This window comes from Cetorhinus maximus, chromosome 2 (genome assembly GCF_964194155.1).
Source record: "Cetorhinus maximus chromosome 2, sCetMax3.hap1.1, whole genome shotgun sequence".
NCBI lineage: Eukaryota > Metazoa > Chordata > Chondrichthyes > Lamniformes > Cetorhinidae > Cetorhinus > Cetorhinus maximus.
In genome coordinates this window covers 124,564,416-124,588,417 of record NC_135880.1, presented here as the reverse complement: position 1 = coordinate 124,588,417, position 24,002 = coordinate 124,564,416, and the positions used below count along the sequence as shown (strand labels likewise).

Sequence of the window (24,002 nt, the reverse complement as noted above, 5' to 3'; positions counted from 1 at the left end):
ACAGCAGTATTGAATAGCTGGCCAACAGGCTTTTAGGACAAGCTGCAAAATGAAGGGACCTTCCAAGGAAGTCCACCTAGAGATAAGGTAGAAAAAAAAAGGCTCAGGATCTGGTTTCAGCAAGATCCTAATGCTGGTCAACCTCAAAAAAGGTTAGACCCAACCTTAAGGAAACCCCTCAGCCCAGTTAAGGTTCTGAACTGCCTCCAATGCAACTATTCAGTCCTTAGATCAGTCTTTGGTGTTCTCACCAATACCCTGTATTACACAAGATGTAATTCTTTATCCACTTCATTGTAAGGGGAACATTCTATTTGCCTTCTTAATTACTTGCTGTGGGCTGCAGTAGAATACACAAGTTAAAATGCAGGTTCTGGCTGTCCTCATTTAAAATGTGGGACTGATGCACGAAATATATTGCTTCTATTCTTCCACCAAATTAGGCAACCTCATTTCTCACCCAGTTATGTGCAACTACATTTCTTATCCACTCAACTAAACAGGCAGCTTGAAAATAGATGGGAAATATTGCATCAGCAAATTCACTACAATACCCTATCCCATCAGTGTCCTTAAATAGATTTTTCTGCTGAAGCAACACCAATCCCTATGGTGCCCCACTAGTTACTCCCATATTACAAGGTTTCCTGGGAGCCAATCCTTTAAACATGTTGGGGGAAAATCTCAAAGCATGATTATCTCCATCTTTATTAACCTTTGAATGCCTTGGAAATCTTAATACCCTACATATACATACTGGTCCCTCTATCGCACTTACATCCTTAATGAAGTCATTTGTCAAACAATTTCCCCTTTCATATTGGATTGACTCATGACTGATTAATGTCTGGCCTGCAGTTTTGTTCCCTGCTTGTAGGAAAAATGCAACTCATTCAACCAAGTGAAATTATACATTTAATTTCATTTGACAGCATTGTTTTTCAAATCACGGCAATTAAGTTAGACAAATTTATATTTGCCATATAAAAATTCTTACAAACCCTTGGCAGTTTGGCATCAGTTGTCCCTTTACCCCAACCATTGCAAAAATGTTATTTACAGAGTATTCAAAATGCTCAAGACTTATTTACAAGTTTATACAAGTAACAGCATCTTTAGACTGCATTTCACCACACAAAGGTGAAAAGTGTTTGTAAAGTTAATTTCAATACTGCAAGATTGAGGAATGACACCAGTGACATTTTACTCCTTTAAATAAATATACACATGTAGTAGAAACTGTCTACAAACCACACTACATGCTCGTGCCTTGGTGATGTCACTGCGCTGAATATCAAACTCTGGGTTGATTAAAATAATCCATCCAGGAGAAACATCAAGCTGAATCATCTTCTGTGTTGACAATAGAGATCTAAAATTTAAAATAAAAGCCTGTTCATTTTATATACTGAAACATCTGGATAGCAAGAGACTAATGTTGAACCTAAATAGTATATAACTTAATTTATTTCACTGGACACGAGTTCAAATCTCACAACTGAGATGCAACATCCACATCCCATGAAATAAATACCAAAGCCAGAAAGTTTGTCATCTAATCATTTGCAACCCAGGTTAACATTTGGTTACCAGTCAGTGGTCATTAGGCTTTATCAAATCCCAATATTCAATTTAATACTGGAAAAAAAAAATGCATACAAATGTACATGGGAGCAAAATTTAATCAACTTCTGACCTGTGATGTTAAGTTCACTTATAAAATGAGCTGGCTACTTAACTATTAAAAAAAAAAAGAGTACCATGAAGTTACTGGTGATTCTATGTAAGCAGAACGTGTCAGTTTAGGTTAAAGGAGCTTCAAGGCCAAACTAAGCTTCCATCAAGTTAATAGGGATTAATTCACTAGAAACCTAAACTTTTGGTTGGTACTGATGCTTTGGCAGGGCCTTAAGATCAGAGTTAGAGGCAATGCATCATGGGTAGATGTAGCTACATTACTTACTGCAGGGCAGGCATGACCAACTGCTTGACTTTGTCCGCTGAGATCAATATTCAAATCGTCCTCAGTAGTTTTCAAGTAGACAGGATTATCAAAATTCATACTTTTTGTATTCTTGCTTTGCCAGTTGCGCCATGCAATGTAACCAGCCACACCGGCTATTGCCAGAAGCACTGAAATTAGAAAGATTATTAAGGTGGTACTGGAGCAAACTGACTTAAAGTTCACTGTCCCCTACCAAGGGACAATCAGCTCTAAAAATACCATTAACTTGTATTTCCATAATTCAGCCATAGGCATTAGTGACAGTGTGGGTGGGGGTGTTGTAATTGTTGGATACATGGGAAGACTATCCAGTGAATCCAAAACCTGAAAATTGCTACAAGGGGGGCGGGGCAGATCAGGGAGGTACAATTGTTTATTTAAAAAGTTGTACTGAGTCAGCCCCAGAGGAATGGGAAAAATCTAGCATTACAAATGGATCAAGCTAAAGGCTATATATTTAGCCAAATAATTTACATGTTCAAATAGCCATACACCTTTAAAAAAGAGAATTTGAACATTCTGCAGATGCACTTACAAACAGGAAGGATAATCCAGACAGCTGCTGATCCTTTCCCAAACTGGCTCACTTGAAGTGGAATACTTGAATTTATACCTGCAACAGTACACAAGTTAAATTTAGATGTGCAAGATAGGAATGTTAAATTTGGTTTCAGGCAAGGTTCAAATTCCCAGGCAGAAAAAAAAACTCAATTACTACCTCCATTTTGGTTAGGTACATAGTCTACCCATTTCTAGTCTTTTGCAGGGTGAAGCTATTGGCCTCCCATTCATTCATGAAAGGTTCGCTAAAAATTTGTGTACACAAGATCAGATTTGTCAATTGTCAGGAAGCACAAAATTTGGTGTTATAGGTTGAGGGGGAAATAGTATTAGGCAGAACAGACCAAAAATGGATCCAAGTTGGGTTCAATGCTATGAAGCAACAGTTTCTGCAATAGAAATGGTTTGCCTCTCCTATATTAGGAGGGGATTGTAGAGAGGCAGACATTCTGGAGCACCAATCATTTCTGTAATTCAGTCCCAACAAGGCACTTCCTTTCAGTACTGAAGTACACAGGTTTAGTCAGACTTGTGTTATATTTCTTCCTGGAGATGTAGTTACAATACTCTTTACACAGATCAAGCATCAAAGTATGCTCAGAAAATCCTCTTGATCTTGTGCAATTTCTTGTGGAGGTTAGTGGAATAATGTTCAAGGCCCTTATGACACTTTCCCAGCTAAAGGGTACTGAGGCTATTGTCACTTTAAAGGAATCAGGAAAGATTCCAGCAACTTCCTATCACTTGATTTTTGATCAAGTTGTGCAAAAATCAAGTGCCATTAAAAAGGAACTAGGTTTCCTTCCCCCTAGTCACATTAATGGATTTGGATTTAAAAAAAATCATGAATTAGATAAGAGAGCCTTAATAGTTGCATTTCAGTGAACTAGTAGAATCAAGTTACCTATGGAGCCAGGCATGCTAGTTGATGTTATATGGGGCCCTGTTGTAGGCAGAAGGTGAGCATGTCCAGTGCTTCCAGTTCCTTGGAGAAAAAAAAGATTTCAGAACAGAAGAACACAAGGACATGCAAGATGAACTTAGTGTGACATGCCCTATCTTCATATGAACTGCATTGCCAAGTTTGAGCAATGCTTTAGCTGCACTTGAGATTAGAGCAAGTGATTAAAGAAGGTTTTTCCAAAGAGAAGGTATGGTGTCTTTTAGGGCATCTCAGTAACCCACTTCTGAATTTCCTCAGGTGAAGGAGGGAGTATATACATAGGACAACTGTCCAATGGAACAGCATTGTCTGTTGCTTAAGGCACTGCTGTTGGGCTTCAGGTAGCACTATTTCTCCAATTAACAGAACCAAAATTTAGACAAGTATGGCTACAGTAAAGTGAAAGCATTGTATGCAAAATTTTGTTCTGATACATGTCAAGTTTATAGCAGTCAGGATGGCAATGTTACTGGAATAATGCTTCAAGGCAAATTAAGTGAGGAAAGTTAAATTTAAGATCTGGAATTAAGCTAGTATCAATGATCATGAAGCTACCCAATATACTCAGGAAAATCTCTGCTTGATCTAACCTATATTTGACTGTGGCCAATGAATGGGCAAATGACTGGAGAGGTGCTGTCAGAGTTGCAGCAGGGCACAAACAGGAGCAGAGCAGGTACTGCACACAAGATTTGAAGCTCCAAATTATGGGTAATAGCATCCCAAACGCATGCAACTTGGATAGTGGTTGCAATTACAGGATGGTTGGACACCCTGGTTACTCTTCAGCCAATATCCCAAACCCATCCCTGGTTTATGACTAGTTAAAGGCTCTGGAGTCCAGACTCCATGAGGTTAAATATGGACAAGGAAATCTTCAACTATTAATCCAGGGCTTCCCAAATAGTGGGGTCATGGGTCATGGCATGAAATTTGGACATGAGCTCTCAAGGCAGAAATTGCTGCCATGTAGCTTGAACTGAATAGCAATAGCTGCAAGGACCCTTTAAATCCCTTGGTTTATGATGCTGTGGCCTAGCTAATCTTCAGACCTGGTTCCTACTCCAAAAAGTCAGTAACAAGCAAGTTTTAAAAAAAAAAAATTAAAAAAAAACTTTTGCTCTACTTCTTTCAAACCCCTTGCTCAAATATTTGCTCTGGGGGCACAATTTAAGGCAAAAATAGGGTTACAGTAGGAAAAAAAGTGATGCACTGGATCAAAAAAAAAAAAAAAAAATAGCATTCACATTGACCACTGCCTTAAGGGTAGCAAGAATGAAGTTACCCATCAAGACCACAATGTCCCACTAGTGTAGTATTAATACTGGCTGAGCCCCAAACACTGCCAGATTGTGCCTTAGGTTGGAATCAATTTGACCTTGCTCTTCATCTACTTGAACTTTTAGATCCTTGAAACTTTAGGTGCCCTCTTTGAAGATGGGACTGTGTTGAGTAGGACACCATGTATTAGTGGAAGCATCATGAGGGCCAAGTGAACCAACCACCCAAAAGATAAGCCTTGCCACATCTAGGTGACATTTTAAACATGGAGGCAGGTCCCAAACATCAACCTCAGGTTGTGTGTTCCCAACAGGTCAGTCAAAATGCTTTAGGTTTTGCACTATTAGAATTTTGGCTTCAAGGTCCCAGCATTGCAGATGCCAGTCTTCAAAGACAATTCACTCCAAATGGTTGGAGGTTGGCCCTGGCTACATCCAGATTGTAGTGCTGAAAAGAATTGTACACCAGAAGCTTAATCTAGTTTAGAACATGATCTACCAATGGAAAATTGGCTGTGTCCTGTTCAACAAAAGGAACAAATCCAATTACTGCCAAGTGATATCGGAACAATATCCACCCAAAAAACCACTTTAAAAAAAAGTGTTCATAAGGGCCACTCTGCTCCTGACCTCAGTGGAAGAGGGTACAACTAGCCTGACATCAAGGCAGCATTTGACAGTGGCATTAATGGAGCCCTAAATTGAAATTACTCTCCACTGGTTGGAGTTCTCCACTGAAAAAAGTTTGGCCTCCCAACTACAATCTCATCCCTACATTCAGAGTCATGTGTCTTGAGGCCCAACCATTTCAGGTGCTTCAATGACTTCTGACACCACAATGTCAGAAGTGGAGGGGTTGGACTGAACATATTTTGTGCAATTTCATAAATCAGATGAAGCAGTCCACATGTACACCATCCAAGTTGGGCCTGATAAGTGGTCAAAATTTGTGCCATACCACCACTTAGAATCTAACCATTTATGCAGGGCTCCCCACCATTGGCTGGTGATTAGTTTTTGGTAAGTGGCTACCAGACCAGGTCAAGGGATGGAAATTCTGCAGAGAGTGACTCCAAAGCCTGTTCCTCTATAGGTCAGGAATGATGAAATACTATCCATTTGTCTGGCAGTGTGCAGCTCCAACAAGCTTGACACCATCCAGAATAAAGCAGCCTGCTTGATTGGTACCTCAGCCATGACGGATTCTAATATGCATTCACAAGACTGCAGCAACTTGCCAAGGCTCTTAACATCCAAACCCCATGACTCACCTAGAAGGGCATCAGATACATACCAATTCCCCTCCAAGCTACATCTATAATTGCTGTTCCTTTGTCAAAAAAAAGGAACTCCTTCAACAGCAGTGTACCTACACCCTAAGGATTAGTGGTTGCAGCTCTCCACATGCTGGCCTTGCCAGTGATGCTCACATCCCATGAACAAATAGTCCTTTCCTCTAAAATTGAGAGAATCTTCTTGCTAGAAGAATGTTAAGTGAAGCTCTGAGCAACTACAAGTTGACAATTTAACTGTTATTAAATTTTTGCATACCCATTGTACATTTTTGACCATCTTGTGCTAGCTCCATTCCAGATGGGCATACACAGGTGTACTTTGGTGAATGGCTGTTAATTTGAGGAGCAGGCAGACACATGTGTTCACAGCCTCCATTCTTCACTCTCTCATTGCACCAGTCTTTGCCTGTAAAGAGTCACAACATGAAACTAGGACTTGTGCAACTCAAGGACCCAAAAGCAAATTGATTGCATAATGTTAACTATGTTGATTCTTTACATTTACTGACCCACTGAAAAAGAATGAGAGCCTTAGTTCCCCAACATGTTTAATCCTGTATCAACTGTTATGGAGGCTGTGACATGCAAAAATATCAAATGGGTTGGTGTTTGACCTGCAAAAATTGTTTCCATAACTGAAATATTAAAACTGCTGCATCTGGAAACCAAGGTTTAAAAACTGAAGTTCATACCTGATGGCTGTATGAGTTCATGATAAACTATAATATCTTGAGGTTCATTAAGGTTAGAAGCAAGGAGAACCACATCTAATCCTGTGAACTTGTTGGCTCCATAAATAGCTTCATTTTCTCCATCAGTCCAGAATACACGGTCCTAAAACAAGTCACAGCTGTATGAGAAGACAATGCATCTGCATGTGATTAAATACAAATTAAAGCTATGAAATGTCCCGTTTTTACATTTGGGACAAAAGATGCATTGGCAGGTTAACACTCACCACAAAACATAACCCATCTGCAAAAAAAGTCTTTCAAAGGCTACCATGTTAGACAAGTGCACCCATTACTTTTAGTACCCTGAAGGTTCCTTTAACAATTCAAAGTATTAGTTTTGTGGGAGGAAAAAAAAAGTGACAAATCCTTACTTCAAATACAGTAACTGCAAAAGGATGAGCAAGGAAGTCTTGTGACAAAAGCACCCTTCTTCTATCTTGTCCACTTAAGTTCACACTTGACAATGTGTGCATTTTTGAGTCAACCCAATAGAGGCGGCTTTTCACAAGATCTGTGAAAAAAGACAAGCGTTAGCTTTAGAAAAAAATTTAGACCTAAACCAAGCAAACTTTGTTCACTTACCAAGTGAAATTCCATTTGGCCATTGAATATTTCTGGTAACAAGCAGCTGTCGATCAACACCATTCATTCCTGCTTTTTCTATCTTTGCTGGTTCACCCCAATCTGACCAGTAAACAAATCTGTAGGAAAGTTGAAAATTTTGAAATCTAAGAGCTTGACAAGTTGAATAGCCTTCATGTGATTGTTACAAACCATAAAAACTAGGTTATGAACATACCCAGTTAGTGGGTCAACAGCTACAGAAGCTGGTTCCCTTAGATCAGTGTCAAAGAGAGTCTTCTTTTTGGTTCCATCAAAGGTAGCCACAGATAGAGTTTTAAAACCCAGATCAGTCCAGTAGATATTCTTGTAAATCCAGTCAACAGCAATCCCCACAGGGATTTGTACATCACTAACAATTCTGGAATGGCCAGTTGAACTCCTTTGGTCCAGAGAAGTGCTGGAAAAGATAATGACTAGTATAAGTGTAGCTCAATTCATAACAGAATTACATTAACCTTGCAAGTTGAATAGGCCTCCCTAGGATAGTGTAAAAGGCTGTTTTCACTGGCTAGAGTCTAGAACTGAGTTTGGTCATTTAGGACTGATGGAGGAATTTTTGCATTTAAAGGGTTGAGAATATTAGAATTCACTATCTCAAAGTGGTGGCTGCTCATGGATAGAAATTTGGACACCAAATCAGGTGCTAGGTTGAGGGGAGGCCAGGAGAAATGTGGTCCAGGACCATGAGGCTGGATATAGTTCTGAAAGTTCCACCTTCAGGTGGAAAGTAAACTAAATTGCCAAGGCATCAGGCCCACAAATGGCAAGCTCAAAATTGGGACAAGTCAGATCAAATGTACAGTATATCCAGAATATGCCAAATTAGCTTTTGGTACATGTTTGTGAAATGAAAGTTATGAATATCCATTTAAGTCTAGACAAGTTAGGCTAGGCTATGATTATGAACTGTACTGTTGTAATGACCAATGACATAAACACCATCCAATTACCTGAAAATTGCCCGTTGTCCTAAGTCAGCCCAGAAGAGTCTTTGTGCTGCAATGTCAGCATCCAGTGCTACAGTATTTCTTAGCTGCTCAACTACTTCAGTATACTCCTTATGCTCTAGTCCTATTTTCCTGATGTCACGACGATTTGTGAACATTAAATAGGGTTCTTTACCTGTGTTTAAGAGAGTTCTTATCACTGCAAAGTTGAGGTTAAGACTGTTTCTGCAATCCCCCCACCCATATCAGTTCACTGCAGTAGAGATGGAGGAAAAACTTGGTTCAGTACAGCTTAACATTTCCTGGTTGAATGTATGAAGTGGTTAAAGTTAAACTAATCATGCATTTCCATCTTGCTGGATCCAATAGCCAGTTTGGCTAGGAGTTAGGTCAGTTATCCAAAGAGGGCCAAATTCTTGACTCATGTACAAAAGGCACCTAAATTGACAAGATTTAAATTTCTAGTCAGTGGAAAACAACCTGGCCAATTTCATACAACCTTAAGTTAGCATGAAATGTGCACATTTAAGCCATTTTGATCTTAGATTTATGATAATGGCATTGCAGGTATTTGGTGCTTGGAAAGATTGTGAATACCACTTGTTAGGAACCAAGTTTCTTACCTACTGCCTTGCACACTCCATTAGCTGGATCCATTTGATATCGTTCATAACATTCACACTTATAGCCTCCTTTCAAGTTAATGCAAATTTGACTGCACACCCCAGGATTTTGGCATTCATCAACATCTGCAGAACATGTACAACAAAAGTCAAGATTCCAGAAGTGTGACAGTATTCTTTTGGAACATTTGAATGTCAATTTACCTCCACATGTTTTTCTGTCAACCAGCTGGAAGCCAGCAGGGCAATCACATTCATAACCAATGACAAGATCTCTGCAGATGTGAGAGCATTCTCCATTGTTCCCCAAGCATTCATTCAAATCTGGACAGAAGGAAAGAGATATTAATCAGCTATCAATTGCAAGTCCATGGGCTGGTTGGAAGTTTGGTATTGTGCATATTACCACAGGTGGCTCATTCACAATGAGTAAACCTGTTAGTGTTGGCTGTTGTGACTAGTGGAGTTCATCCTGATGTTTGTTGAGAGTACATAGTGCTTCATAGTATGCTGCCTGCATTTCTGTTGCAATACTCTTTAGAAGATTCAAATTAAGTCATTGCATTGATATACAAATGTTACTGGTTTAAATTAGCTTATATTCAACCATGAACACTAGGAACTGTCAAAGTGAAGTATTCATACTAGTGGATTCCAGCCAGGAAGCCATTTGTTCAGTATTCATGTTCACCCACCTCCACAAGCTATTGGAGTCATAACTCTTGGTTTATGTTTGATCTACCATGACAAACAACAAAACTAACAAGGATAGCTGACTTAGTGGACTTCAATCCATGTCAGTTTGCATGACTGTTTACTTTTACATAATCACAAAGTGAAAGTATTAGGCCACCACAATCTGTTTCAGGGCTGGCCAGATAATGGCCAAAAACAAATTGTTGCATAGTAACTTAGAAAGTCTGCCATATAGATAGTAATGGAAAAGGTCAAATTGCTCAAGTGATGGACAGTACATATACTGCCAGTTAAAAACAAAAAGCTAAAAGCTACTGCGGATGCTGGAAATCCAAAACAAAAACAGAATTACCTGGAAAAACTCAGCAAGTCTGGCAGCATCGGCGGAGAAGAAATCAGTTAACGTTTCGAGCCTTCATGGCCCTTCGGCAGAACTGCAGCATAGTTTCAACAAGGGAGAAATATAAATTGGTTTAAGGTGGGTGGGGGGGGAGAAGAGACACATTGAGGGTGTGGTGTGAGCAGATAATCAAAAGATGTCACAGACAAAAGGGTCAAAGAGGTGTTGAAGGTGGTGGTCTTTGTCTGAGAAAAGTGCTAATTAAGAATGGAAAACAGGATATTCAAAGTACAGCTCTAGTGGGGGTGGGGTGGAAAGACTAAAGGTTTTAGTTTTAGATTTAAAAATAATGGAAAAGAAGAATCTATATAAATTATTGAAAAAAAAGCGGGTGGGGGGGAAAAGAAACGGGGTGGGGATGGCGGGGAGGGGGAGTTTAAGATCTAAAGTTGTTGAATTCAATACTAGGCACTTTACAGCCCTCTGGGCTGAATATTGAATTCAACAACTTTAGATCTTAAACTCCCCCTCCCCCCATCCCCACCCTGTTTCTTTTCCCCCCCACCCGCTTTTTTCAATAATTTATATAGATTCTTCTTTTCCATTATTTTTAAATCTAAAACTAAAACCTTTAGTCTTTCCACCCCACCCCCACTAGAGCTGTACTTTGAATATCCTGTTTTCCATTCTTAATTAGCACTTTTCTCAGACAAAGACCACCACCTTCAACACCTCTTTGACCCTTTTGTCTGTGACATCTTTTGATTATCTGCTCACACCACACCCTCAATGTGTCTCTTCCCCCCCCCCCCCCACCCCCCACCCACCTTAAACCAATTTATATTCCTCCCTTGTTGAAACTATGCTGCAGTTCTGCCGAAGGGCCATGAAGGCTCGAAACGTTAACTGATTTCTTCTCCGCCGATGCTGCCAGACTTGCTGAGTTTTTCCAGGTAATTCTGTTTTTATATACTGCTAGTGTTCAACTAGTGCTAAAGGAATGTCTGTTAAGCCAATTATAATTAGGAGCCACTTACTGCATTCTTTGAGGGGTTCATCACTCCAATCCCTGCAATCCTGCAGCTGATTACATACTTGAGTCATGTCAATACATTCTCCACTATGACACCTGAAGTTAGTTGGACCAGTACACTCTGAAACTGAAGAAATGCTGATGTTAGACTTGTCATAGCTGTAATTGACTATACCATTGTCAATCAACAAAACACTTACTGTTCCTACAGTTGAGCTCATCAGTGCCATCAGAACAGTCTCTGAATCCATTACATTGCCTGCTTCCATGGATGCAGTCACCATCACCACATCTGAAGTTATCTGGTCTACAAGTTTGAGGAGCTAAAAATAAAAAAGGTCAATCAAGATCTGATAAACAGCATCTATACAGCTTGGGGAACAAGTTTATAAATCCTGACAGTTATGGTTAAGCTAGCTTGTGTATTCACTGTTTTAGGGTCAAGCAGTTAGGGGCTTGATTGCAGATGTTTAAAATTCACAGGAAGTGGGCATTACTGTTGAACCTAGTTTTTAATGTCCATCCCTGCCTGAGAAAGTAGTGATGGGCTGCTTTTTGGAATTATTGCAGTGAAGGTCATCTAGTCTTCAGGAATTGGAAGATTTGGCTAAAAACCACCATTTTGCCAGGTCAAGTGGCATGCAATTGCATGGGTGTTCTCATGTACCTGCTGCCCTCATCTTTCTGGGCAAGACTGAAAATTTGCCAAAAGCCTGTAAGTGCTGGGGCATGTGTTTAAGGTGGATGAGCACTAAGGTGGGCTGCTATATGCTGCATGATATCAAGTTCAATTTGTCAGAGTTGTATTCATCCAGCCAAGTGGTGTATTCTACCATTCCTGCTATGTAGGTGGACAGGTTTGAGTCACTTGAAATACATATCCTGACCTGCACTTATGGGACAGGTCCAATTAAATTTCTGGGCAATGGTGCTCCAGGGTTGATTGTCGGGGGAGTCAAGTGATAATGCTATTGAATGTCATCAAGGGGAGGCAATAAGCAGAGATGTTACAAGTACTAATTACTTGCAAATGCCCAAGCCTGAGTGTTCAGATTTTGAGTGTAAGCATGGGCTGCTTCATCTGAGAATTACATATGGAACAGAACACAAAGAAATGACATGATGCAGTTGATCAAGTCAAGGACCCTGCTGCAAGAAGCACTTGGCAGGTCATCTAGACCGTGCCCTTGTCCAAATCTAGTGGCTAGGTCAATCTTACTTTTAAAAATGATGAAGTATTGGAGGGCAAGAGAGTGGGTGTGTCAAAGGTCAGACAAGGTAAAGCAGGTACGGATATCCCAGGAACTGCTGGGTTTTTAAATAACCGTTATGGTCATCATTGGTACTGGCTTTAAATTCTAAATTTAGGCAAATTCAAATGGCAATGGTGGGATTTCAACTCAATTTGGGCACCTTAAAAATTAGGTTAATAACTATGCTACTATACTGTTTTAAGAACTGAAAATTAAGTGGTTCAAGTGCCAACTCAATACTTACGGCAATTTACTTCATCACTTTCATCTTTGCAGTCAGGATCTCCATCACAGTACCATCTGCGGTGGATGCATTCACCTGAATCACATCGGATCTCACCAGCAGAGCACTCTATGAGGGGAGGAAGGGTGCGCCCACAATGTTCTGGAGACTCATCTGAGTGATCAGTGCAGTCGACATCACTGTCACACACCCATTGCAGAGGGATACATTCAGAACTATTACACTGAAATTCATGTGGGCCACAGGTTGGTGGAGGACAGCCATTTTCATCACTTCCATCACCACAGTCATCTTCACCATTGCAGACAAATGTCTTTGAAATGCATCTGCCACTGGCACATGTAAATTCTAGTGTACTGCAAGTGAGGGCACCTGAAAGGAAAAGTTTCAAACTAGGCATTTGCTCATGCACATTGAACCCAATGCTGAACTATTAAGAGCTTTATCTATTAAAATATCAAGCTATCATTGAAATACAGTTCATTTGCCAACTAATTCACACGCAGTTTTGAATATTTGCATTGTGAGGACTGCAAAGTGTTTTGCAGTGTTGTGGTGTATCTATATTTTTTTATTCATGGGATGCAGGCTTTGTTGGCTGGGCCAGCATTGATTGCTCATCCTAGTGGCACTTAAGGTGGTGAGCTGCCTTCCTAAACTGCTGCAGTCCATGTGGTGTGGGTACACCCATATTGCTTAGGAAGGGAGTTCCAAGATTTTGACCCAGTAACAGCGAGGGAACAGAGATATATTTCTAAGTCAGGATGGAGAGTGACTTGGAGGGGAACTTCTAAGTGGTGTTCCCATCTGCTACTCTTGGGCTTTTAGATGGTCATATTTCTGGGTTTGGACAGTGAATCTTTATCTCAGATGGGATATGCCAACTTTCACCAAGTTATTGAAATCATTAGTTGACCAAACAAAGCTCTCAATGTCTATACTATGGGCTTCAAATAAAGAACTCCATAGTTTACTTGTTCTACTGGAATGATTGGCAAAGGACTAAAATAGCATTAAGGTTCATGGTACAAGTGGCTTTTTGTTAACCTAGGGTTTGTTATCAGAGGTTCAGTTGCTGAGGTCATAACTTACCCTGTAGGAGGATGATTTGAGGCCTTGGGAGGATGTGCATGGAGGGGTCAACTTCCAGTGTCCAGAAATAGACTGGAGGGTCACCTTGGAAAATATTCCACATTATGCCTTTTGCAAGAGTAGAAAGGCAAATGCAACATATTCAGAATGCCCTATAGCAGGAGTACAAAGATATTTCCCAGAATAATAAGTGTTTTGGTCAGTCACTGAATTAAGAACCTTCCACATCTTGGAGCTCATTTGTTTCCAAGTTTGACTGGAAACAGCAAGTACAGAAATTCCTTAGTATTAGGACAACATCATTTTATGCCTTGGACTAGTGGCAAAATTTGACACTACTGGCAAGTTAGGGCTGAATCTTTGGCTCAGCAAGCAGGGGCAGGGCCCATGTGCTGAGGTGTAAAATGGTGTGTGGTGATGTCAGGCATGCATCATTCAGACTTTGTTTGACAGGCACACCTGCGTTCTGTGCGCCCAAACTGTCAAAGGCCTATTAAGGCCATTTAACACTAATAACAGCTGTCCATCCAACTTTAAGGTCAGCAGGCAGGCAAAAAACCCAAGCAGCCTTCACGTTTTTCATGCAACCTCATCCACAGGCAGGATGAGGTTTCATGAATGACTTTAAATTGACAAAATGATTGAAATTAATGCACATGTCCCAGCTTGACAGTTTCATGAGGGGACATGCCATGAAAATTCACCACTTTTAAAGTTTCTGGACTTAAAACTAATCTTCAAGTCAGAGGTGCCTTGGAGATTTCCACACTAGTGCACATGAGAAAGAGTGCACTCCTGACTCAGGCAACTCCCCCTGCCACCTGCACAAGGAGTATGTCATGTTGGGCAGGTGTTAATTGGCCTGCTCATGTAAAATGATGTTGCCAATCAGTTCTGTGCCTGCTCCTGCCCAGCCCACCAGGCAGAAAATTCTGCCCCTTGAACCTTTAGCAATTGCTAAAGTTTAATAGGACATGGAGGTATTTCAGCCATTAGGGTACATCTATCCTTAATTGGAGAAAAATTAAGGTTATTTCAGGTCTTGCAGTGGACCAATCAGCCTACCACAATTTGCCTCATCTCCACCATCATCACAATCTCTTTCACCATCACATCTCCAGGGCATAGGAATGCATTGAGTAGATCCAGGGCTACAGTTGACTTCATTGACACGACAAGTTCTCATGTCTGAAAGTAGAGAAAAAAACCTTACTATGCTGTTAATTACAAGATACTAGTGTTACTGCAGTGTGTAACCATAAAAAAAAGGGAGGAAAGTGAAAGTCAAATACTTGGGTCAACAACCAAATGCTCTTCAGGACCAATATCATTTGTTTTGATGCCTATGGAAGGATTCAATATATTTGAGGTCAATTTATTGAGATATCTACCCAGGTCTGTTATGCAAGTTTAGGCTTTTGATTTCATGAAGACAGGCACCAATACCCAGAGTGTCATTAGTCTGTATAAAAGAAAGGCTGATACCAGCAAATCCAAGTTGAGATGTTGCATAGGACCATCTTTAGTGTCAAAAGGTTAACTGCAGGACCATGCAGTGTCATGACCTCAACACTAGTTTGAGTATTGATGCATTTGCAATTTGACTTTAAACTATCACTAGGGCCCCCAAATTGAGCAAGTATGAAGCAAGACCAACATGTTATGGCAAAAGTAAGTTTACATTGCTAGAGTCAGGGCCCAACTTGAAGCAGAATTACTCCTTTTATATAGAGTCCTCAGGTGCCATGGGGGTACAGACCAAAAACATTAGGGTTTAAGTATAGCTTGCTTCATACTGTCTAGAAATGTTATGAAACTAGACTAGTCACAATAAGGAAACATTTATGGAACAGGTTAGTAATACTCACAACAGACTTCTGGGCTTTCATCTGATCCATCTTCACAATCAGCATCACCATCACACTGCCACCTACTAGGCACACAATGTCCATCATGGCACACAAAGTCAGATTCACCACAGGTCTTCTTAGCTGAGAAGAATGTACATACAAGGGTATTAGCTTTCATCCTCACTTACCAGAAATCCAACAAGGTCTGTTGAAACTTGCTCTTCTTGCATTTATCCTCTGAACCTGACTAAGGCCCAAATATTTAATTTACTATTGTGCCCCAATTTGAAATGATTCAATGGCCACCACTTGTCAGGAACTGCAACTTCTTGGTTGTATTTGGAGCACCAACACTCAGGTAGAATGCTGCTGCTCAACCAAGTCTTATCAATCTAGGAAAAGGGCTTAATTCATTTGGTGGTGGTGGGAGATTCCAAAAGCTGAATATTAGTACTTGTCAAGTTGTAGGGTAGATATGTAATCTGCAACAAAGTTGGCAAGCCAGTAGAATGGGTTGAATGACATGAGCCATTTTAGATCATGCATCATTTCTATTGATTGTGATTTGCAGCGCTCAAGGCAGAAGGCAACTGTTTACCATCTGCAATCTCAGTTCACTCAGGATTCCATTTTCAAAAAAAAACTGAAAAGTTGTGTTTAGCCTTACTAAAAGGCATAGCAAGAACAATGTTGAAGCTAGCCTCATACTGGGTTATTTCCCTACAAGGGATAAAAGCCACAATTTAGTGTACCAGTCAAATCTTGATATAAGCACTGAACCAGATGTTCAGAGATAGCCCTGAAAACTGCAGTAGAGTTGCCAGATCACTTATGCTGTTAAAGTCATTTGTCTGTATTGTGGTTGGTTTATTTAATATCCCAAGGTGATTTAAAAGGAGTAGAGCCACATGACCAAAGGTTTGGTCAAAAAGAAGTAGACTTAAATGTCAAAGTGAAGGAAACTCTAGAGCTTGGGACCTAGGCAAGTACAGCTACTGAAACAATAAAATTAGGATGCTCAAAACCAGAAATTTGAAAATTAGAGGCTTTAAGATGTAACCAAGGGGCAGCATGTGGATGAGAAATAAGAGGGACACTGGGGGCAAGTGCAAGTGATTCTGACCGATAAAAATTTGCAGGTAGTGTGTATCCTTCCCAGGACTGAAAAGTCAGGTAATCTTACAAGGCTATAGATAAAAACAAAAAGCTAAAAGCTACTGCGGATGCTGGAAATCCAAAACAAAAACAGAATTACCTGGAAAAACTCAGCAGGTCTGGCAGCATCGGCGGAGAAGAAATCAGTTACCGTTTCGAGCCTTCATGGCCCTTCGGCAGAACTGAAGCATAGTTAGGAGAAGGGAGAAATATAAACTGGTTTAAGGTGGGGGGAGGAAAAAGAGAGACGTTGAGGGTGTGGTGATTGTGGAGATATGCAGTGATAGGAGCAGATAATCAAAAGATGTCACAGACAAAAGGGTCAAAGAGGTGTTGAAGGTGGTGATATTTGTCTAAGAAAAGTGCTAATTAAGAATGAAAGACAGGATATTCAAAGTACAGCTCTAGTGGGGGTGGGGTGGACAGACTAACAAGGTTTTAGTTTTAGATTTAAAAATAATGGAAATAGGTGGGGAAAGAAGAATCTATATAAATTATTGAAAAAAAGGGGGGGGGGAGAAAAAAGAGAAACAGGGTGGGGATTGGGGGGGGGGGGGGGGGTGGAGTTTAAGATCTAAAGTTGTTGAATTCAATATTCAGCCCGGAAGGCTGTAAAGTGCCTAGTCGGAAGATGAGGTGCTGTTCCTCCAGTTTGCGTTGGGCTTCACTGGAACAATGCAGCAAGCCAAGGACAGACATGTGGGCAAGAGAACAGGGTGGAGTGTTAAAATGGTAAGCGACAGGGAGGTTTGGGTCTTTCTTGCGGACAGACCGCAGGTGTTCCGCAAAACGGTCGCCCAGTTTGCGTTTGGTCTCTCCAATGTAGAGGAGACTGCATTGGGAGCAACGAATGCAGTAGACTAAGTTAGGGGAAATGCAAGTGAAATGCTGCTTCACTTGAAAGGAGTGTTTGGGCCCTTGGACGGTGAGGAGAGAGGAAGTGAAGGGGCAGGTGTTGCATCTTCTGCGTGGGCATGGGGAGGTGCCATAAGCGGGGGTTGGGGAGTAGGGGGTGATGGAGGAGTGGACCAGGGTGTCCCGGAGGGAACGATCCCTACGGAATGCCATCAGGGGGGGGTGAAGGGAAGATGTGTTTGGTGGTGGCATCATGCTGGAGTTGGCGGAAATGGCGGAGGATGATCCTTTGATAAGTTCAGTGCCTTTGCATATAGGCATTAGTTAGCAGGAATAATTAGGGGAAGTAATAGAATTCAAAATGCCTACATCCCTCCAGACTGTACAATAGGACAAATGTCAAGAGACTTTAGTAGTCTAGTCTATCCAGGGTCACTAAATTAATGGTTACATGAATTACTGGATATACACAAAGAAGACTGACAAAAGAACCCATGAAAATTCAGTTCATCTACAGTGATGTGAAGCAAGTGGATCAAACAAGAGCCTTGGGGACTTCAACATAGTCATTGAATGTAAAGGAGGCACTTAAGGGATCAGGGGAAATATGCAATCCTTGCAGGTAATAAGCACTATCACAGCAAAATGCCATGGGCTCAAAGTTTTTGGAGCTTTTAACTTCCATCTGCTTCACATCTTGGCCAGTTCACATCTTGGTCCAGGCCATATACCAAGATTAGAATCCAGAGGTGGCAATATTTATCATCCAATCTGATCTGTTTTTTCCAAATGACTTTCCCAGCTCTTCAATGCTTCAAAGTTGCTACTCCAATAGTCAGCTTTCCAGCTCCATTGTCTTTTCAGCTCTTGTCAGGGCATCAAATCTATATCACCATGGATGTGTAATCCATTTTTAAGAATATTGCTTATTAGGTCAGGGGATCCGAAACCAGATTTACTTTTCTAATGCAATGTATACATTCAATAGTAATTTGTATTATTAATGGTGCACTCAACTGCTGCAAGAAACATTATGCCCAAAGCCAGAATCCATAATTAAAGGAAGGACCTCCTACTCTTAACCCCTCAAAAGCAGCTTAGCGATATTTATTAAAACTGGATAAGTGGCTATTGGCTGTTTAAAAACAGATTTGCACAAGTGAAAAAACAACATGGATGAATTTCCAGAGCCAAATTATTGAAGAGACATTACTTGTGTTATTATGCTGTTGGAGGATGTTCAAGTTAGGTGAAGCAGGCTCATTTGAAGCTTGAACATGGATGTTTGTGCTGGGAATGCATAATCCTATTTAACTGTTAAAGAGTCAGTCCAAGAGCAGTTTGATATTAAAACATTAAACAGCTGCAAGATTCAAAATGCATGTCAGATCAACCTATTAGGTCAGGAGAATTCTGTCAGTGTGACACAGAAGTTACTTTGGACTCTTACTCAAGTTTAGCATTATTCCAAGCTCATATCAATGCAGTAGAGAAAGTGTTGTTTGATGAGAGGTGTATCTTCAGTAAACTCACTCAAGGTGGATGCAAGACTCTGGGCATGGTCATGAAAGGACAATTGTCTTAAAGGATTGATTTATATATCACTTAACTAAGAGTAATGAAGTGCTTAGTCACTGTTTAATGTCTTGGCAAATTCATGTCTCCCAACAGGGCTTTGGAGTCGATTGTATTGCAACAGATCAGATAATTGTTGCTCAAATTGAATTCCTTGCAGTTTAAGTGTGCCAGAACATGCATGTTTATATATATACACACACACACACTCAACTGTCCACCTATCACTAAATAATTAATTGCATTGGCATTTAGTTTAAAGTCCAGAGATACTTCAAGACAAATATTGGGCCAATTAATTTTGGCTGGCATCAGAAGGGGGGGTGGCCAACAGCTAGAGCATGTTATTCATACAAAGGAGTGCTGCTTTGGGGGTATTATTCAGAGTCTCACTGGAGAGAAAGCAGGTGGTCAAATTGGGACATTTAGCATGACCAGTACTGGACATAGAAGTCTGTTTACCCTTAAAAGCATTGAGAACTAGCATTAGGACAGTTCAAGACAGTCAGTAATGAAAATCTGCAAAGTGAATCTGTTTATTTCAGTTACTTACCACAGGAACTTTCATCACTTCCATCAGAACAATCATCATCACCATCACATTTCCATACAGAGGGAATACAGCGGCCATTTTTACACTGAAACTGTGACACCTCACAAGATGCTCTTGAGCCTTCAGGGAAAAAAGTTAGGCATAAATTTACTTCAAACATTAATGCAAAATGCTAATTAGCCTTTTGAAGGACAATATTTTAGCATTGCATTTTAATTTGGATCATATCTGCACTCTAGAAGTCTGGATGCCTCAAAACAATCACTGATGTTGATAACTAAAACTAGTTAACTTTACAATCCTAATTTTTGAATATTGAGAATAGAGGGGTAGTATTAGTTGTTGTACAGCTTTCATTATTGGAGCACATCATTAATTCTGAAACAGGCTTTCTAGTCTCTTTTCCACCCCCCCCACCCGCCCCCCGCCCCCTACTTCAAATGAAAATAGAAGTCAGTCCCCACTTATGCCCAAGGCCACTTTGCAGTGACATTTCCATGCTGAGGCAGATTCCTCTATTAGAATGCCGGTAGATAGCTGCCACTTGAACCCTGCACTTCAATGATACTTAGGATGGGAGGTGGTCTTCAAGCCATCTGCCAGAATCATATTAATTTTGCAAAAATTAACTTAATGACCACAAGTACTTCTGTTCAGACCTTGGCCATTAGGAAGCTTTTTCCTTCCAATCATTTATGCTGAACATCTAGGACAATGGTAAAGCAAAATACTGCAGATACTAGAAATATGAAACAAAAAGGCTGGAAAAATTCAGGTCTAGTAGCATGACTGCTACTAGACCTGAATCTAGTCAGGTTTGAGTTAATGTTTTGAGTCCATATAACCCTTGTTCAGAGCTAAAGAGATGTAGAAATGTGATGAAATTTATACTGTTTGGGTGGGGGTGGGGGGGGGGGGGGGGGGAGAAAGAGGAGTACAGGTGAAGCTGGATAGAAGGCCAGCAATAGGTGGGGGCAAAGGAAAATTGACAAAGATATCATGAACAAAAGGTGTGTTAATGGTGTAAGGGCTTAAAGTTGCTGATAGTGGTATTAAGGTAAGTACGCAGAATGTGATAATAGAACAAGAGCAAGCACTGAAAGAACATGCAACAAGTAAACGGCCCTTTTAGGGATGGTGAGGAAAAGGATAGAAAGGGGATAAAACGTGAAAAATAAAGCAGATAAAAATGAATGTAGAAAAAAGGGGTGAGAATAGAGGAGAGTGTTCATGGTCTGAAGTTGTTGAACTCAAATGTTAAATCCAGAAGGCTGTAAAGTGCCTAATCAGAAGATGAGGTGCTGTTCCTCTAGTTTGCATTGAGCTTCACTGGAACATTGCAGCAGGCCAAGGATGGACATGTGGGCATGAGAGCAGAGTGGTGTGTTGAAATGGCAAGTGACAGGAAGCTGTCACACTTGTAGACAGACCAAAGGTGTTCATCCCAGTCTGTGTTTGGTCTGCCCAACGTAGAGAGACAGCATATTGGGAGTAGCAAATGCAGTAGACCAAATTGGAGGAGGTGTAAGCGAAGCACTGTTTCACCTGAAAGGAGTGTTTGGGTCCTTGGACAGAGGAGGAAAGAGGCAAAGGGGCAGGTATTGTACCTTCTGCAATTGCTTGGGAAGGCGATGGTGGAGGAGGAGTGGGTCGGGGTGTCCTGGAGGGAATGGTCCCTACAGAATGCTGATGGGGGTGGGTGGGGAGGAAAAGGTGTTTGGTGATGGCAACATCATGCTAGATTTGATGGAGGATATTATTTGTTCATAACATCTTATCAATCTTTGTCCCCACCTGGTCTTCTGTTCAGCTTCACTGCTCCATCCCCCTTAAATAGTTTAAACTTCAATCGCATTTCTACTTTAGCTCAGAAGGGCCATGCAGGCTCGAAACGTTAACTGTGTCTCTCTCTACAGATGCTGCTAGACCTTCAGAGTTTTTTTTCCCCCAACATTTTTCTGTTTAGGACAAATGTTAGTCCTGTAACCAGTATTCAAGAAATTGAAGTCGGAGAAAACACGGCAAAGGTCTGTAATTCACCTACACATCCATACGGGTGGTTGTATTGAACAAAAAAAGAATTAAGAGGCGGAGACATGCCTCTGCTTCACTAGAAAGCAGGAAGAACACGTTGACAATTCAAGGTTATTCAAGTTCAAACATATTTAAATCTACCCCAAGTGTTTCAAGGAGAGTACAAAGTACAAAGTACTTCTGTCAAAGTACATCAACGCAGAACCGCGAAGCTGGGCGATTTTAAATAAATACTGTTTTTAAACAGGAATGAGTGAGCGTTAATGAACTGTCTGGATTGGTTACTGGATGGAAACTGTCCAATTATTTTCAGAGGTGGATCTTTGTGGTTCATGGCATCAAATAACAGTGGTGTAACCTTAAACTGCAAAGAGGGATAGAAGGGATCGTAGCGATTAGAGCTCCAGACAATTGGGGCATGACACTTTGCACCACTTCGAGCAGTTACTGAGTGCCAGGCGACTATGAGTTTGACCCAATTAAAGTGAGGCAGGCCATTAATCCGGTAAAAAGAGTAGTCATGTTTATCACCGCTCCCAAACCAAGGTCACATATAGAAGATAAGCTCGGAATTCAGGGTAAACAGCCAAAGTTTAATGTTCCAATTGAATCACCCCACCCCCTCCAAAACATTTGGACTGTTTTGAAACTCATGCTACGAATGTTTAGCAATTTGAAGTTAACTTGTTCAAGTTGAAATGTGGACTTTTGACTTGAGCCGTGTTTAAATTATAGGTACAAACTCGTAGAAGCGAGAAAGATGTGTCCAGTGTTACATCAGTTACTTTCTCCCCCACTCATACATTTGGCTCTCCCGATGTGAACTACAGAAATTTAAGTTTAGACTAATACATGTTAATACCTGCGATTGGTTAAGAACCTAACCCATTCATCACGCAACGTTAGCAGGGACTTGCATCACATTCGCCAAGTTATGGGGCAGGCACGCCTCAAAATAAAAAGGTCCAAATCTTAGGAGCTTCTCTTGAATAAAAGTATATGCATTCAAGTGTCAGTTAAATGCCAGCTCTTAAAGAGCTGGCTGGTGGGACCTACTGAGATATTTACTTTCCAGTTGGAAAGCCGCTGGAGGAAGTGCACTTGGAACAGGCCAGCGACTTTAAAACGAAGGTTATTGTCTAGCATATCCCACAGGGTACTGACCCCTTCCATCTAATTCTAATAGAAGTTATTGCCTTCATACAAGATCGCTTAACTATTAAACCGTTGCCCTTTTAATAGTGTGTTCTATTTTAATCATATATAGGTCTGACTATTCCCAAGCTATTTCCTACTCGGCTGTGGCTTTTAATTGTCAACCGACTGCTAACCAAGAGCAAATGAACGATACAGGAGATAATGTAACAACCTTGAGAGCTTGTACAACAATAAAAGCCCATTTAAATTTTAGTCCGTCACGAGTCACAGATCACTCAACATTACAGCTTCCTGGCTGGGGCAGGGGAGAAGAGAGAAAGGAGGAGGAAAGAAATAAAACGTAACGTAGCTCGGTCATGGCTAAAAGCAACGCAGTCTATGCTATATTTCTATATAGCTTGTATTTTCCACCCCCCGTCTCTGGGTCTCGTATTGCCACCTGCTTCTTTACGGCAACCACCGGTTTATATAATGGAGTCACATTACTTACCATTCACACGTCTGCACTGATAGGAGCACACTGCCAGCAGCAGCGGCAAAACCACACGGAAAGGAATCATCTTACTGTTTCACCTTCAGCCACAGACTACTGTTTGTTCCTAAATAGTAACGGGTATAATGAGGAATTTTTCTTTTTTTTTCCCCTCAACGAGCTGAGGATAGACGGACACGCCAGAATGACGCAGGGACGTGCTTTTATATCTGTCTGTGCTCCCTGGAACAACTGGTTGGTCGGTGTGTGCCTCCTAACCCAATTACCTTGTTAAATAACTGCATGGCAAACCCATATCTGTCGATATTCGATATTGCTGCTTGGTGACAGGATGATAATGATTGATTAACTGAATGTAGACTCCCCACCTCCCGTTGGTTAAAGAGTTTTCACTGTCAATTGCATTATATTTGGTGAAGGGTTCTTTTGAAGGATCTTCATATTTTTTTCCGTTCTTGTGTTCTGATTTGCCAGAGCTGGAAGATGGGCCATGTACACACACACACACATATGGGGTTAAAGTGCAAAGGTCGTATGTTCATTTATATTCATATACTCCTAGGTCAAACTGAGGGGAACGGGGTTCTTTAGAATAAGTTCACAGTCGTGTTTATACGATTGCAAGATTGTATTTCACGAAACATCGCAGGTGTTTGATT

General features: G+C 40.8%; 1 protein-coding gene across 2 annotated transcripts; it reads right to left on the bottom strand.

Moving 5' to 3' along the window:
* Positions 1 to 902: 902 nt before the first annotated feature.
* On the bottom strand, positions 903 to 23,787 carry vldlr (very low density lipoprotein receptor). Of its 2 annotated transcripts, XM_078569296.1 has the most exons (19): positions 23,341 to 23,785; positions 19,659 to 19,778; positions 15,539 to 15,661; positions 14,736 to 14,858; positions 12,579 to 12,950; positions 11,282 to 11,404; positions 11,086 to 11,208; positions 9,217 to 9,336; positions 9,013 to 9,138; positions 8,393 to 8,564; positions 7,618 to 7,839; positions 7,401 to 7,519; positions 7,190 to 7,329; positions 6,777 to 6,918; positions 6,341 to 6,490; positions 3,471 to 3,551; positions 2,541 to 2,618; positions 1,964 to 2,133; positions 903 to 1,372 (listed from the first exon to the last, which is right to left on the bottom strand). In XM_078569296.1, the coding sequence occupies exons 1-19, from the start codon at positions 23,408 to 23,410 to the stop codon at positions 1,337 to 1,339; spliced, it is 2,610 nt and encodes an 869-aa protein (XP_078425422.1). In that variant the 5' UTR covers positions 23,411 to 23,785; the 3' UTR covers positions 903 to 1,336. The 2 variants fall into 2 exon arrangements, with proteins under 2 accessions (XP_078425422.1, XP_078425430.1); XM_078569304.1 differs by lacking the exon at positions 6,341 to 6,490 and having other exon boundaries at positions 23,341 to 23,787.
* Positions 23,788 to 24,002: the final 215 nt, after the last annotated feature.